This window comes from Vespa mandarinia, chromosome 9, assembly GCF_050613455.1.
Source record: "Vespa mandarinia isolate Hongniang chromosome 9, ASM5061345v1, whole genome shotgun sequence".
NCBI classification, from domain to species: domain Eukaryota; kingdom Metazoa; phylum Arthropoda; class Insecta; order Hymenoptera; family Vespidae; genus Vespa; species Vespa mandarinia.
Window position 1 is genome coordinate 6,090,163 of NC_140818.1, and position 15,701 is coordinate 6,105,863.

Genomic DNA, 15,701 nt, shown 5'->3' on the forward strand with positions numbered 1-15,701 from the left:
ATAATTCGTGGCAAGTGCGAAGGAAAATTAGGAATATACGAGATACGACTGAAAAGCCGTACGACGCTTAGGGATATTTTTTGTGGCGGTGGTAGGACGAGTGAACTAGAGGGTGAGTTTCGTTGAACGCGAAAACTTTGAAATGCGGCAGCGAGTTTTTGAGAGAAAGAACTCGTTCGCTCGCAAGGAGAAGAGAGCAGTCGCCGCGATGCTGAGGTAGGTAGGAGAGAGGGATCGAAAAGAACCTGAGCTAGCTAGCTAGAAAGTGAGTGGAGAGAGAAAGAAGAAGAGAAAGCAACAAGAGTGGGAGACACAGAGAGAGAGAGAGAGAGAGAGAGAGAGAGAGAGAACGAGAGAGAGACAGACAGAGAGAGATGGAGAGACAGAGAGATGGAGGAAAGAGGGAGGACTCGGACGAATGTTAGATTAGTTTGCCACGGAGTTAGGCTAATGTTGGATGCACCTACGAGTAGAGTTTGTCCGGCAACAACGCGCCAAACCGAAAGTTCTTTGCCTACTACTCGGTCTGCCCTCAGCCTCGAGTCTCACCCAACTTCGCAAGCCAATAATCTGTCCCGTAATTTCGGAATTCAACCACGGAAACGAGCTGGAGGTGGAAGAGGTAAAGGAGGAGGTGCTCCGCGAACTTCCCATCGCGAGCGTCTCTTCGACTTATCGTAGATAATCCTCTTCTCTCTCTCTCTCTCTCTCTATTTCTCTCTTCCTAGTATCGAGATTACGAAAGTCGACCAACTCAGTTTCTCCATGTATTTCAGTTCTTTCGACTTCAATCGAGTTTCCGCCTTCTTCCTAGCTCGGTGTTATCGCTATAACGTTTCTGACTAGTAGTCGACAACCTCCGCTCGCGCGTTGAAATCTTCGAGGAAACGCGATAGCCCGTAACGGTTTAGTAAGTATACGTCTTGACTAGTGAGTCCCGGTAACGAAGGGAGCATTCTACGATAACTTTGTAGAAAAGATAACTCAAGATAAAGATACAGAAGAAAATTAAAGTATCTATTCCATAATTACATGCATATATATATATATATATATGTATATGTATATGTATATATTATCATCGTTCGACTTTACGCGGTCGAGGTTAGTTCTATGTATAAAAGAGGAAGAAATTTTAAACCAGGCTTCTATTAAAAACTCTATCGGCCGGCACGCATCCGTGGTCCCGATGATTCTTCTCGGCGCGAGTTTTTCCGCGTCTCTCTTTCAAAGTCTCAAACGATGCACCGCGCGGCCACGGGCTGACCCGATGATACGCTTTAACAGCATAAAAATAGCTATCGTATCCGGCTTCGAAGAGAAAGAGAGAGAGAGAGATAAGGCATGTTCCTAGTACGATCGTCGGAAAATGATCAACCAGCGCGAAAAGTTCAGCAGCTCGATTATTGCACATGACTCACCTTGCTTGCAGCCTCGCATCGGCTTCTCAGTTTTTGAAAGAGCTTACGGATCCAGAAAGAGAAAACGAGAAGGGCCGGACGTTGTAGGTGGGAGGCTTGTGTGGGGGCGCGAGAGAACATATACATGTGTGTTTTTGTGTATATGTGTGCGAGACGATGGTGCATCGTCAGAACTGCAACATCGCCGTGTCGATCCGATCGGCAACACGACGTTCTTTGCCACCTTTTTAGTCGGCCTTTGATGTAAAATCAATGGCGCATTTTTTACCTCTCTCTTTCTCTTTCTCTCCTCTACTCTCTCTTTCTTCTCTCTGTGGGGTAGGTCGAGCGCGTCACATGTATCGTCGTGGCCGTAAGCTCTCTCCCCTCTCTTTCCCTCTCTCTCTCTCTCTCTCTCTCTCTCTCTCTCTCTCTCTCTCTCTCTTTCTTTCTCTCCATATCTCTCTCGATTCACCCTCGTCTGTAATGTTTCGCCATGGCCTTCGCGCCAAATATATTCGCGACTTCTTCCCTTCGTTCTTCTTTCTCGAGAATTTTCTCCAACAATAAAACTATTCCCCCGCAAATTCGATATAATATAAGGATTTATGAAAAAAATTAAACTTGCCGTGGTCGGTTAAGGGTTGTCCGATGGGCGGAATAATCTTTTCAATGTCTCGTTATCATAATTTATTAGTATTCAATGGAAGAATGGTATTAGAGAATCGTGAAATTTTCTTCTTCGAAGAAAAGAATTTAATGTAGACGTTGTTTTCTTTTAACTTGATGACAACTGTTCTCCATGAAGTCCTGCCATTAAGAATTAGCCGAAAGTTTCTCAAGTAAGATATGCGTCTCCGTGAAAGTTCGAACACAGGGATTAACTGAATAAGAATGCGATGAAACCACATCAAGAGATCCTATTACTGGTAAGGAGTCGGTAAGGCTTCCGTTGAAGATGTGGCCAATCGTAGGTCAACCTCAGCGAGAACGTTAGACCCCTACTACCGCCTACTATGGGGATATATCCACAGTTTGTACGATTTCTAATCCAATTTTATACGAAGAAAACACGATTAAGTTTGAGATATTCTCGTACACGATACAAATTTCTAGAGCTCTACGATCCTTCGACTTACGCGTCTTTGATCACTGATACAGCTCCTACGGATTGTCTTTGCGGACACGTTCTTTATGTTTCTTATATCTAGGGATATCTATTGAAAGAAACACATGTATAAGATATTTCCTTAACCACGGTGAACTCGTCGACGCTGACGCCGATGCATCTGAGGAAAGCGAAGCTGATGTTCTTCTGGGTAAGGTACCCGTCTTCGGCCGTCCTCAAGATGTATTTCCCCGACATCAAATTTAATAAGAACAATACAGCGCAGCTGGTCAAGTGGTTCTCCAATTTCCGGTGAGTACACGTCAACTCATGCATATATATATATATATATATATATATATATATATATATAACATTGTCATACTATCGTGATGAATTTGAAGGAAGTTAAAATTAGATCTCACAACGTTGCTGGTCCAATTCGCATGTAGCACGAATGAAAATTAAATCGGAACATTTCTGAATGTCAAAGGTCTCGATTGGATCCATCGTGGATCCTAGTTTCTCGTTCGGACATAGTTCGAATTTCTTATCTAAAAGGTTCGAATCGAATTTAATCTAAAAGGTTCGTTCTTTCGAACGAAATCATGTAAGACGTCTCTCGTTGGCAAACGTTCCGTGTATGCAAACGAGAACAAGGTTTTCGAGGGCTCGACCACTCCCTTTACAGAAGCGGTCAGAGCCCAAGAGACGAGAGTCACGATGGGTGTGTCCGAATCTTAATTACCATCCCCTAGTAGCAGCTGGGGATAAGTAACGTATCTACACTGCGGCAGGTACGAAGGCGTAGGAGTTTGTGGGTACCGACACATACCGGCCAGTAGGCATTAGCCTGATTATAATTAGGCTGAGTACAGTACAGATCCGAGATATAAGGCGGACGAAGGCCCACACGTGATCTCGGTACTATGTTATTACTATTTTCTTATCGCAAGAATACGCGCCTTTCTGCTCCTCGAAAGCTCATAAGTTTTCCTCAACTTGAATATACTCATTGTCATGAAGTGCTCATCTTGCTTTTATTTTGACGATTGTCCCTTATGAAAAGTAAAAGAATAAGAAAGATTATCATACATCGTCATAATAAAAAGTTCAATCAATGACTGAGATTGATTTATTATAATCGAGAGCTTATACTTGTTCTTGAGAGGTATATAAGATTAAGTTAGTATACGAGATTTGTGAATGTGCTGAAGATTAAAAAGAAAACGTCCCGATTAGTCTCATGAAATCCGGAAAGGATGGATAAAAAACACAAGTATACTCATTCTAGTTGTGGTACTACTACTATCGTTTGCATTGAACTTAGCGCTGGTAGAAGCATCAAAATTCGCGAGCAGAAGCTTGTCCATCTTGTTGCTATATGCCGAGTGGCTTTCTCTTGCATACTCATTCGTTTATCTTTCGGTTCTTTGAAAACATTGTCATAACCGACATAAAAGAGAAAGACAGAGAAAAAGAGAGGGCAAGGGAACGCGTTGTAGAAGTTAGAAATGCCTGGCAAAAATTGCATCACGCTCAGCTTCCGGGACAAGGAACAAAGCTAATTACTAGCTAATATATTTCAAGTTACATTTTCGTCCTGTCGTTTCGTTGCGGCCTGCGGGGTTCGTTCTTTCCTCATCCGATTCTCTCTCTTTGCCGCTTCTATCCCCACTCTCATTTTCCCTCCTTCTTTCTCTCTATCTGTCTGTCTGTTTGTCTCTCTCTCTCTCTCTCTCTCTCTTTTACACTCTTGTCCGCTTGTTCTCTCTCGTACAATTTTTTTCTAACATGTTCTTCGTATTCCAGCCTTCGAGTATCATGGGAGACAAGGTCTCTTGGCGAGGCACGCGAAAACTTTTAAAATTTCCTCTATCTCTTCATTTCTCTTTTTATCTTTCTTTTTCAAATGAAAAAAGAGGCGAATAAAAATCCTCAATACAAATAAATTTGTATCCCTTAATGCTCTTGACGATCATATATATATATTGCTTTTTTGCTTGTTTTAATTGATCATTTTTATTAGTTTAATTTTGATTAGAAGATCTTCTAAATATCATCCTCCCAGTTTTCTTATTATCCGAAGTTATAAAGAAGTGAAAAATGCAAGGGTTGTTCGTGTTATCCTCAAAGACAATACTCAAAAGGTTTCTGGGCACGAACTGACAGTATGCCATGTTTCCTTTTGTGGCTAATCACGTAAGAGTTTAGCTGGACTTTTTCTTGCTCGTTCTCCAGTCGGCGGCGTCGAGCGTGCTCGATCTGATAGCCTAATGCACGGCTTCCTATGCGGAAATACCTCGGCACATTATTCTACGCTCCTACGTGTACACCCTAGCCTCTATCAACTCACCCCTCGACACCCTATGAGCCATCGTTGTACTTTTGTCACGAGAACCGCTTGAAAGCGGCACCAACGACGGCTTTACTTTACGACGCAATGTATCCGATTAGTCCTTCGACTTTTTCACTTTTTCTATCTTTCTTCGTTTATATGACCAACGTTGATCGACCTTTCGATAAGATTCTCAGCCGAAAGTCGATCCACTCTTTTTAATTTAACATTCATCGGTGCTTCCGTCAGGACATACTAGAATGGAAACGTTTCGAAGAAACGTTTGTAAAATAGAAAATAAAACAAGAAAGATTGAAACTCGGTGAATAAGAAAAGAAACTGAATATCCTATTGATGTTGTCCAGCGTTGGAAGTTGTCGTTTAACAAAAGCGATGACGGAAAACCTTGGAATCATATCGTTGTAAGAGAGAAAGAAAGAAAGAATGAGAGATAGAGAAAGAGAAGGCGAGAAAGAGAGAGAGAGAGAGAGAAAGAAAAAATGCGTTGAGAAGGAAGGAACGAGACGAGACGATTACAAAGCGATCCTTCGCACCCCATTTTCTCACGCTCGTGTCGACTCGAAAGCGTATGGATGTCTTACGGCTGGAGAGGGTGAGTCCTCGAATATCACGCGTGCATCATCGGATCTGCTTATGCCAAGGATATATTGACAGCCTTCGTTCGATGAAGCTAGCCGGGGGGTGATTGGGGTCGTGTCGGTGGCGGGGGATGATAGAGGGAGAGCGCAAACTCGCCTGTCTTCTTCGTGCCTTCGTCTCCCTATCTTCGGGCATCTCTCTTTGTCTGACGTATTCCGAGTGTGCGTGAAAAAGAGAGAGAGAGAGAGAGAGAGAGAGAAAGAGAAAGACAGAGAGAATGAAAAGATAGCGAGGCGCGGACTGGGGTTAGCTCGTTATCAGATTCCACGTTGCGACACGCGACACTGAGGTGGCAGATCCTATCGCCGGAATGGAAGAAATTTTATGTCGTATAATGGACAACGAACACACACACACACACACACACACATACACATACACAGACATAGCCTTATGTACCTGTGAAATCTACTTCGCACGAGAGTTTTACCGCTATCTCTCCTTTGGTTGTGTCGCGAAAAAATCCTTTAACTTTGAACTTATCCCTTTTACGCATTCTAATACTTTGAGTTTTTGAAACGTCAATTGAAAGTTATATTTGTGTCCTCTTTTAATCTATAAGTTGATATATCCTTGGTAATACATCGAATTGAAAGAGTTAATGAGATAGACTGATATATTTTTTAGTTTAAAATGAGACAAGTGCATGTACCTTCGTGTTCATCTTTAGGTTCAAAAGAAAAAAAAAAAAAAAAAAGGAAAAAAAAGAGATGATTATTTAGGGATAAAAATAATTTTACGTAATTAATGAATAAATGGCAGAGATCGGATAGCGATGAGCCGCGGAAGTTTATGGTTCTTGAACGTTAATAAGAGAAAGTGAGCGCAAGAGATAAATAAAAAGAATCGGAAGCTCTTTCTCTTTCTCTCTCTCTCTCTCTCTCTCTCTCTCTCTCTCTCTCTCTCTCTCTCTCTCTCTCTCTCTCTCTCTCTCTCTCTCTCTCTCTCTCAAGTCCTGTAATAATGATGTAGCTGAACGAATTTACCTTGTGACGTTCTCAAGGGGGTTGTTTATCGTCGCCAAATCCTCAATAATTCTCTAAAGAGGACGACCGGTAGTCTACAACCCCTTTTCACTCCTTCTACCATCAGTTATTCTTTTTTCTACCTTTTCCTAACTTATTCTTCGTCTTCGTCGTTATCAATTCTCGATCGTTTCGTAACATACACAGACATATCCGTTGTGTGGTAAGGAAACGCTTCAAAGGCTATTTAGATAATAACGGAGTAATTTTCTAAGTAGAAATTGCTCTTTCCTATGATTCTTATCTCACTGTCTCGATTGTACAATATATAATCGATAAACGGAGTAAACGTACAAACGCAGAACAATATCGTATTACAAAATTATTAGATGCAAGACATCTTATTTTATTGTATTTGAAAAGAAAGAATAAAAAAGAAAAAGAAAAGAAGATGAAATATATTAAATCGATCTAATAAACGTCTTTAGCACTATTCTGTATCATCATAAGAATCCTTTTCATGGACAGTCTATGAGTTTCCTTGATAAAAGTCCGGAGTTTAGAAAGAAGACCGACCAATTAAAACGCTGAGGTAGTAGTCGGTTTACCGAAATCTTGAGTACAAACGAAGAGAAAAGGCACAAGAGAGGAAGAGAAAGAAAGAGAGAGAGAGAGAGAGAGAGAGAGAGAAAGAAAGGGAAAGACAAGGGTGGTAGGAAATCTCTCCACACACGGGACCGGTACGTTTTCTCCGGCTCTTCTCTTCCTTCTCCAAGCTTGTGTTTTAATCCCACAAGATTGTGCATGCCAACTGAGAGTGGGATGAAGAGGCGAGGTCGTCATAGTAGTAGTCGTAGTCGTAGTAGTAATAGTAATAATAATAGTAGTAGTGATAGTATCGTAGTAGTAGGAATAGGTGAGTCAGGTTAGCCTGGCAGAGGAAGGCGTACGTGGGTGGTCGGGTGGTAAACAGCATACAAGCGCGAGGGCCATTTAGCGAAAAGGCTAGACGCGCGTGAGCGTCACGCGTGTTCTTAGGCCATGCTTGCGCGCGCGCACACGCGGCCACCTAGCTACCTTCGCGTAGAGTAGAACTCACAGGTTGGAAGGCACACACGCGAGGAGGAGGAAGAGGAGGAGAAGGAGGAATAGGGGGCGGAGATGGAGGAGAACGACGAGCCACGGTTTTCTCTCTTATTGTGAGGAACAAGCTGGCTGCGAGCGAGGGAAGAGAGAAAAAAAAGATAGGAGGGGGTTGAAACTGAGGAAAATTTCGAGGCTTGACGTAGAGACGGACTACACGCGTGTGTATATTACGTAGTCCCACAGGCGTTCGTTTCTCCTCCTCTTTCTCTTCTTCGCTTTTTTCTCTTTCTCCTCCTCCTCCTCCTTTTCCTACATGAGCACGGAGACGTTTACGTAGCTCGTGCATTCTCCCGCGTATTCCGAGAGTATGTGAGATTCCGAAGTAGTGCCGGAAGGACGTAAGTGGAGGCCTTGTAATTATTATGCTCTCATAATCTTTTCTCCGCTTCTCCCTACTTCCTTCCCTCGTGGAATTTCCACCCTTCCGTGGCTTACTAGTTCATAATTTCTTCTTCTTTCTTTCCTCGATTTCTGCTATTTTGCTTCTCCTGAGAGACGGCTAGTTATTCGTTAAGTAACTTCAATGCAAAAGATTCTCCAAGGTAGTTTATCCGAAATCGAAGATGCGCGATCGAGAAGTACCAAAAAAAAATTACGAGTTTGTTCTCTTTTCTTGTCTTCGTTTTAACCATCGACGAAGCTTGTTTTCTGTCTTCTTCGTTCTCTCTTTATTTCTCAACCGAGCAAACGACGATGAGCCAGCCCTCGAGTGAAAGAAGGGATCCTGGACGAAATGAGCAAGTACGGATCCTTTGAGACAAAAGCGAACGAGAGGTGGTAAGACCAACGGAGGTAGCAGATCGAACGGAGAGGAGAACGTTGACGACTGCTAACTGTAATGAAAGGAGTGGGGGTGGACTGGGGGATAAAGGGGTAGACGGTAGGATGTATCGTAGCAGTTTCGTAGCCCTCTAATGAGAAGAAGGAAACTTTGGTCTTTGACTTTCGGGCCGCGGCCTTGCTGTTGGCTATACCTGCTCCTCCTCGAAAGGAAGAAAGAAGGGAAAAGAAGCACAGCTGAAGAAAAAGACACAGGCCGACTCGTTTGCCACAAGGACTCTCGATCTTTACAAAGAAAATCTCTTGTTTGTTTCTTCTACGTACGCAGAACTCACTATACACAATTATTATCTATATATATATATATATGTATGTATGTGTGTATGTATATGTATATATATATATACATTACACACACACGTATATAGGTATACATAGCTATATATACTCGTATACGTAAGAATGTATCCGAGTACTGACTTAAATATCGTCTATGTGCGAGTTGCGAATACATATAGATGCGCATGCGAGATCTCGAGAAATTCGCGCCAGCTCCTTAATTAAAACTCAGTACATGGCACAATGGAGTGGCAACTCTTTGGGTACCGCTACTTACTGCCGTTTCTGCTGCTGCTACTGCTACTCCTACTACTAACGGTTGCCTCCCGGTAGGTAGAAACCTACAATACCGACCTACCCCTATCAAGACTTTTACTACCTTTTTTGCCGCGACCAGGGTGCCTCATTCAACGTTGCACCGTGAGTATTGTACCTTCGAGAAGGCGAAACATTTTCTAAAGCTTACGGACGGATTTTAATCATTCGTAATATGTACAGCTGTTCGTTGGTAATAGAGAATAAAATGAGAATTATTATCAAAAAGGAGTATTTTTAAATCTATGAGTATGTGTGTATATATATATACATAAATGAAGAGTCTTGAAAACTAAACGCAATATTTGACGTGGGATGAATTATTGTACATAGTAGGAGATTATAAATTCACTCGAAGGAACTCGTCGATGCATTTTATATGCCCAAGGGGATGACATGGCCACGATATCGACGGATTATCTGTACGAAAACGGATTCCTCGTGAAAAAAGAAAAAGAAAAAGAAGAAAGAGAGAGAGAGAGAGAGAGAGAGAGAGAGAGAGAGAGAAAGAGAAAACGAAAGAGAAGAGAGGAAATTCGATTTGCGTCGCGGCTAAAGGGGGATGACGCACCTTGCATCGAGCGAGGCTACTACCTTCGTCATTCGTAGGTGGTGGTTGTGCGCGTAAACGGCAGTCACTTAATTAAAAATTACTTAATTACGTTCTTGGCACTAATTAGTGGCGCTTGGCTCTCTCTTGGCCGTGCGCCTCGACTGCCTAGGCACCCCTTCCATCCCATCCACGCTCTCTCTCTCTCTCTTTCTCTCTCTCACTCTCTCACTCTATTACTTTTTCCAACCACCCCCTCAACCCGCTTACCATCTCTATCAGAACTTCCTCCACCACCTCTTACACCCTTCTTCGTTTCTCTACGGTTCGTTCAAAAACCCCGCGGCAGCGAAATCTCTGTCTTGGTTACATTATTCCTTTCCTTCTTTCTCTGACGCTTTCACCCCCTCTCTTCTCCCTCTTTTCCTTTTTCTTCTTTCTCTCTCTCTCTCTCTCTCTCTTTCTCTCTCTCTCGCTTTCGTTCTCTTTCCTTTTCTTCTTCTCTCTTCTGTTTTCTCTTTCATTCTTCTTTTTTTTAACCCTTACGTCACCCTTGCTACGTCAACGTTGCCACCACTCTTCTCTTACTTTTCTTACTTCGTCGACGCGAAACTACCTCGAAGAGTTGCACGAAACGTTGTGAGTTTTCCGGCTAACGTTGTTTCCCTTCTTCCAGTATTTCTGTCCCTATTTACACACCACCGCTTTCATCGTTCTTCTCTTGCCCTGACCTAGCCTTCGTCAAGTGAAATTCTCAAGGTTCGGTATAATGCATAGGATGAATAGTATACTACCGGTCTAACGTAGCGCCTTCAAAATGATTTCGTACCTCTGTCTCCACGAAAATGTACTTCCCTTAATGAGATTAAATTAAAAGAACGAGCGATGTTTTATGCATGAAGTAACTTACCTTGCTCTCGCTATTTTATTCGGTCAATTGTAAGAAAAAATAATTTTATATCAATTATCCGTAAGACATTGTAGGTATATGAAAAGTCTCTATAAATAATTAATGTTTAAATGTACCATACAATGTTTATTAGCTTGATCGGGACGATTATAAACATTTATTTATCATATCAAGATGTCGTAGACCGATTTAACGTTCGAATGATCAGAAAGAGGAAGTCTTGATCAGACGAGGGTGTACCGGTTTTACCCTCGTAGAATGTCAGTTCGGTAACATAAGGGGTTCATGCTCATGGTGCAACGGGTAGGCGGGTAAGTAGTAGCAACGGTAGAGGCAGCAGCACTAGTAGCAGCAGTAGTAGCAGCATCGTCGTTCCTTTTCGAATTTTTTGATAATGAACACAAGTATGAGAAACACGACGGGTATTGGCTGGGCGGCAGACAATGCGGTGGCCGCAGGGCTATCGCGGGAGGAACAACGAAGGAGGCGGGGGTTGGCTGACGGGGTTTCGAAGGGGGTCGAGGCGGTGGAGAGGACGGAGGTAGGCAGAGGACGATGGCAGGGGGTGCTTTATAGGGGATGTAAGCATCGCCACTGCAAGGCTAATCCGCCGCTATGAGCTGCTACTTGCAGCATGAGTACGGTACACTCTCTGCTAAAGACTCACTCCCACCACCTCCTCATCCTCCTCCAATTTCTCCTCCCTTACAGTGAATCTCCTTTCCGCTTCTTGATGTCGGACCAGCGAAACAGTTCGTTGACCCCACTAGAGAAAATATCTGCCAAAAGAACGCGTCTTGCGATCCCTTCTCAATGAGATTTTATATATATATATATATATACTGCAATTCTAACAAAATGGCCAGATTTGATGTGATTATTTAATTTCTCGTGGTAAGTTTTCCGCGTGAAAACGATTCGTTTCTTTCGACAGACTTTTCTATTTATTTTGGGCTATCTAATAGCGACTCTTCATGAACAATTCGCCGTTGTTCTCGACGCTCTTTCTTCTTATTTTCCGTTCATTGGGATATGCATTGTAAGCGATACGCCTCTTTCGTTTCCCTAAGAAATATTGGAAATAGTTCAGTGATCCACGAAGAAAACACTTGGCTGACTGCCCAGTTCTGCTCCCGGCAGCTTATACGTCGGTGCACTACTTAGGATGCATTACTTGGACAAGAAGAGTAGAGGGTAGATGGGGTGGACTAGAGAAAAGACAGGATGGGTTGTCGTTTGTTTTGTTTTCACGGTTACATGCCACCCGGCATCAGTGAAAACGCGAGACAAATAAAGGTTCTCGTCCTTTCGACTATTAAACAGACGTCTCTATTCGGGGAATATTTACGACATACAAATATTGACTCTTCTTGTCCTGCAATCTTCTTTTCTTCCTTGGTACATTGAATCATTTGCAAATTTCCATTTCTTCTTTGCGACTTGATATTTTATTATGTTCATTTTCATTGAAGTATATTTCATTTTATCAACAGAACTTACAATTTCTTCAGTTTCACTGACTGAACAGACATTTAAGCGGGCGTCAGCTTAAAATAATATCGATAGGAAATAAAAAAAAAAAAAGGAAAAACGGATTACATATCAAGACTACTTATAGTAATATGATCCATCGTAAAAGCGTGCATTACTATTAACATTTTTCATAATCCTTACGCACACATCGAGGATTCACAGTGAATTTGCTTAGCTAGGCTGCCAGTCAGAGGCACGATTTTTCATTCCCTTGTTGAGGAGATCTCTGGGTGCACGCACGTTGCGCGTGAGATACTGTGCATACGTCCATTTAGAGAAAAAAGAGATCAATAGAGAATGAGGGAGAGAGAGAGAGAGAGAGAGAGAGAGAGAAAGGGAAATAAAGATAGGGGGTGAGGAATGCGATCTCGTCCGCTTCGCTCGAAAAATGCAAAATGATAATGTTCCCAGTGTCCCGTCCTAATCGGCTTTGTATACGCCGCGATGGCTCGCGGGCGAAGGGGCTAGAGAGAGAGAGAGATAGAGAGAAAGAGAAAGAGAGAGAGAGAGAGAGAGAATAGTAGAGTACGGAGGAGGGACGAATCCTGGGGGCAGCCGGGAGACGTGAGCCTCCGTCGGCCTCCATGGAGGATTTAATTTACATCCACCGGTGAAAAACGCGGAAAACAGTTTATCAAAAAAGCTACCGCGCAGACTCGGATGAGAGATAAAGGGAAATAGAGATGGAGAGAGATGAAAGTAGGATAGAGAGAGATAGAGAGAAAATGAGAGAGAAAGAGGGAAAGAAAGCGAGAAAGAGGGAGTTGGAGAGGGAGGGAGAGTAAAAGACGGGATTGCGTGGTAGAAATGAAATTGTCCGTGCATGGATTATCGTCGACTTCGTTATGCCCTCGTATTACTCGGTTCTCTACTCTCCCTCTCCTTCTCTCGTAGTTTCTCTTTCTCTCTCTCTCTCTCTCTCTCTCTCTCTCTTTCTCTCTCTTTCTGTCTATCTATCTATCTATCTATCTATCTATCTATCTATCTCACTCTTTACCTTTCTTTTCTTTTCCATTTTGACGACCGTTCTATCGGTCGTACTCTTTCTTTCTTTCCCGAAGTATAGAAAGAATATTTGTACACTCTTGATACAGATAAAAAAGTTACATAAAATAATCTTTGACCGAATTGTTTGGTTCGTCTCAACGTACACGAAAGAAGCCGGTAATTGACGATTTTTTGCCGGTAATTCGGGCTTTCTCTTGGAATTTCTTCATTGCATGAATACGGGTACTTCATATTATTTTCCATGAGAACAAATAAAGAATATAATAGACATATTTTCTTTTCGATAACTCTCGTACGAAACTACGATTAATATACGTAAAATAATTATTACTATCGATATTAAGTTGTTCTTAAAGGATGTTTCTAATATTTCGTTCTTATTCGAAAAACAAAAAAAAAAAAGAAAAAAACAAGAAAAAAAAAAGAAAAGAAAAAAAAGGGAAAAACAATCAATTTAAATAAATTTCTCTACGAAGATGAAAGAGGGAAGAAAATTCGAGATATCGAAATTGGTGAAAATTTCGCACCGTAGAGTAACTGTACGGGCGATCCAGCGAGACGGTGTATCGTGCACTAAAGCGACAGGATCAGACGTGCCGGGGACTGGGCGTGAAATTACTGTTTCGGCCAACATTTATCCCGGCGTTCGCGAGGGTAACGTTCGGCTGGACAGCGACTCTGAATTGATTTCGTTTGAAATCCCACCCCCTGCCCTCGCCCCAATTCGTCGTCCTTCCCGGCTCTTCCGCATGCACGACTCATCCGTTTCTCTCTTCCTCGCTCGTTTTATCTCTCTTTCTCTCTCTCTCTCTGTCTCTCTGTCTCTGTCTTTCTCTCTCTGCTTCTCTCTCTCTCTCTCTCTCTCTCTGGTCACACATCGCGTCTTCCTACTCTCCTCTGCTTTTTACTCTCTCCACTCTTTCTTTCTTTCTCTCTTTCTGTTCCGTTTATCTGTCTATCCTTCTACCTATCTACCTATCTCATTTCGCTTTACGTGCCTCCTTCCTCCATTTGTCTCTCCCTCCATTCGTGTACCCCTTCTCCATCTCCTTCTCCATCACTTTTTCGTTGCCTCTCTTTTTGTTTTTCCTTTCTTTTTTCTTTTTTTTCTGTTTTTTTTTCTTTTCCTTTTTTTTCTTTCTTTTTTTCTCTTTTTTTTTTTTTTTTTTTTTTTTTTTTTAATCAGGATCTACGACATCTCGATTCAGACGGAGTAAAATGCATTAAATTTTTGCCATTTTTCTACCGTTCCTCGCTTCTTCGGGCAGGAAAAAATGTACGACTCGCGGCAGACGATGATATAAATAATGTCTCTTTTTTGAAGGGAGGGTGAGGACCAGAGAAAAAAAGCTCATACTAACTTTATCATCTCTCTACCTTCTTCTGGATGGGAAGTAACGCGAAGTCACATATATTCGCGAAATACGCTTTAATGTGTTACAATGTTTGAAACGTTTGAGCATTTTTCCTAGCAGAAGTAATAAGATTATGTTGTCGATAGGTTCGACGTTAAAAGTCAATGATTCATTTTCATACGTGCTAGTTAATTATTATTTCTAGTCTCGCAATGTAAAGTAACGTCGGCCTTGGAAAATTGTGGGAAAAATGTAATCGATGAACGAAAGCGTTAAAAGTAAATTCTAAACTATTTTAATTTTGATAATCTCGCAACTTTTTCAACGCGTGATTATTTTGATCGATCGATTGAGCCTGATGCATTTGCTTGAAAATCGTGAGTTAAAGGAAATTTGGCGAGGGGTGGAAGAACGTAACAAACGAGTTGCAAGGGACGAAGGTAGAGAAAGAGAAAGATAGGAAAGAGGTGGGACGGTTAACAGAGGTCGTCAGCGAGGACGATAGCAGCGTCGTCGGAGTTAATTGAAAAAGCTTGTAAAAAAGATTTTCCGGAATACCCGTTGGGCCGGACGATAATATCCGTCGTGCTCCTCTCGAAGACGCGCGGGGGTGGGTGTGGAGATCAGGTGGTGAGAGTAGGGGTAGGTAGGGGGAAGGGACCATTCGTGTCACGACTCTTGGCGGCGCCACGTCATTCGATATTTTTGTCAGTAAAACGATATCAGGCAAATTGCATCTGTCCTTTACACCATGGCGCAGAGCCAGATCAAACACTATTCGTCACTGGATATTACCCTTCTCCTAGGTATTGCCGGTCTTCTACCCGCGTTTTCGCTCTCTTTCTCTCTTTTCTCTCTTCTTCTCTCTTTTCTCTGTGTTCGGCACTTTCCGACTCGATCGAGTTCTTTTCGAAGCGAGATTACGCTCTCGCGTGAAGGAATACGGTAAAATCGAAAGCACTCGAAAATCGATTTAAACGTGCCGTTCCTACCCTTCTCAAACAGCCCTTCGTCGACTCTTCGAATTCTACGAACGTCACCAACGATTTCGGTAAAATCACCTCAAACGTGCCGCCTCATTTATTAATATTTATTATACGTCCTAATAAATTAGTACAAGAATATTGAAGAGAAACAAAAAAAAAAAGAAAGAAAAAAAAAAATACACACGAATAAATATACCGATGTAATTTTCTCTTTAATATTTTCACTTTCGAGAAATGTTAAAATACATGGAATTCTCCTAATCTCATTCTTTTTAGTACATCTTTTCCAAGATTATTTATACGGAACG

The 15,701-nt window shown here is 42.1% G+C and overlaps 1 protein-coding gene across 4 annotated transcripts in view; it reads left to right on the plus strand.

Annotated features, from left to right (window-relative positions):
* LOC118443233 (homeobox protein prospero) overlaps positions 1-15,701 on the plus strand; it is a 36,730-nt gene that overhangs the window by 4,191 nt on the left and 16,838 nt on the right. For all 4 annotated transcript variants that reach the window (XM_035869877.2, XM_085659154.1, XM_035869875.2 and 1 more), the window contains exon 3: positions 2,666-2,820. In XM_035869877.2, the coding sequence (XP_035725770.1) occupies positions 2,666-2,820 (155 nt within the window). The remainder of the gene's footprint in view (positions 1-2,665; positions 2,821-15,701) is intronic.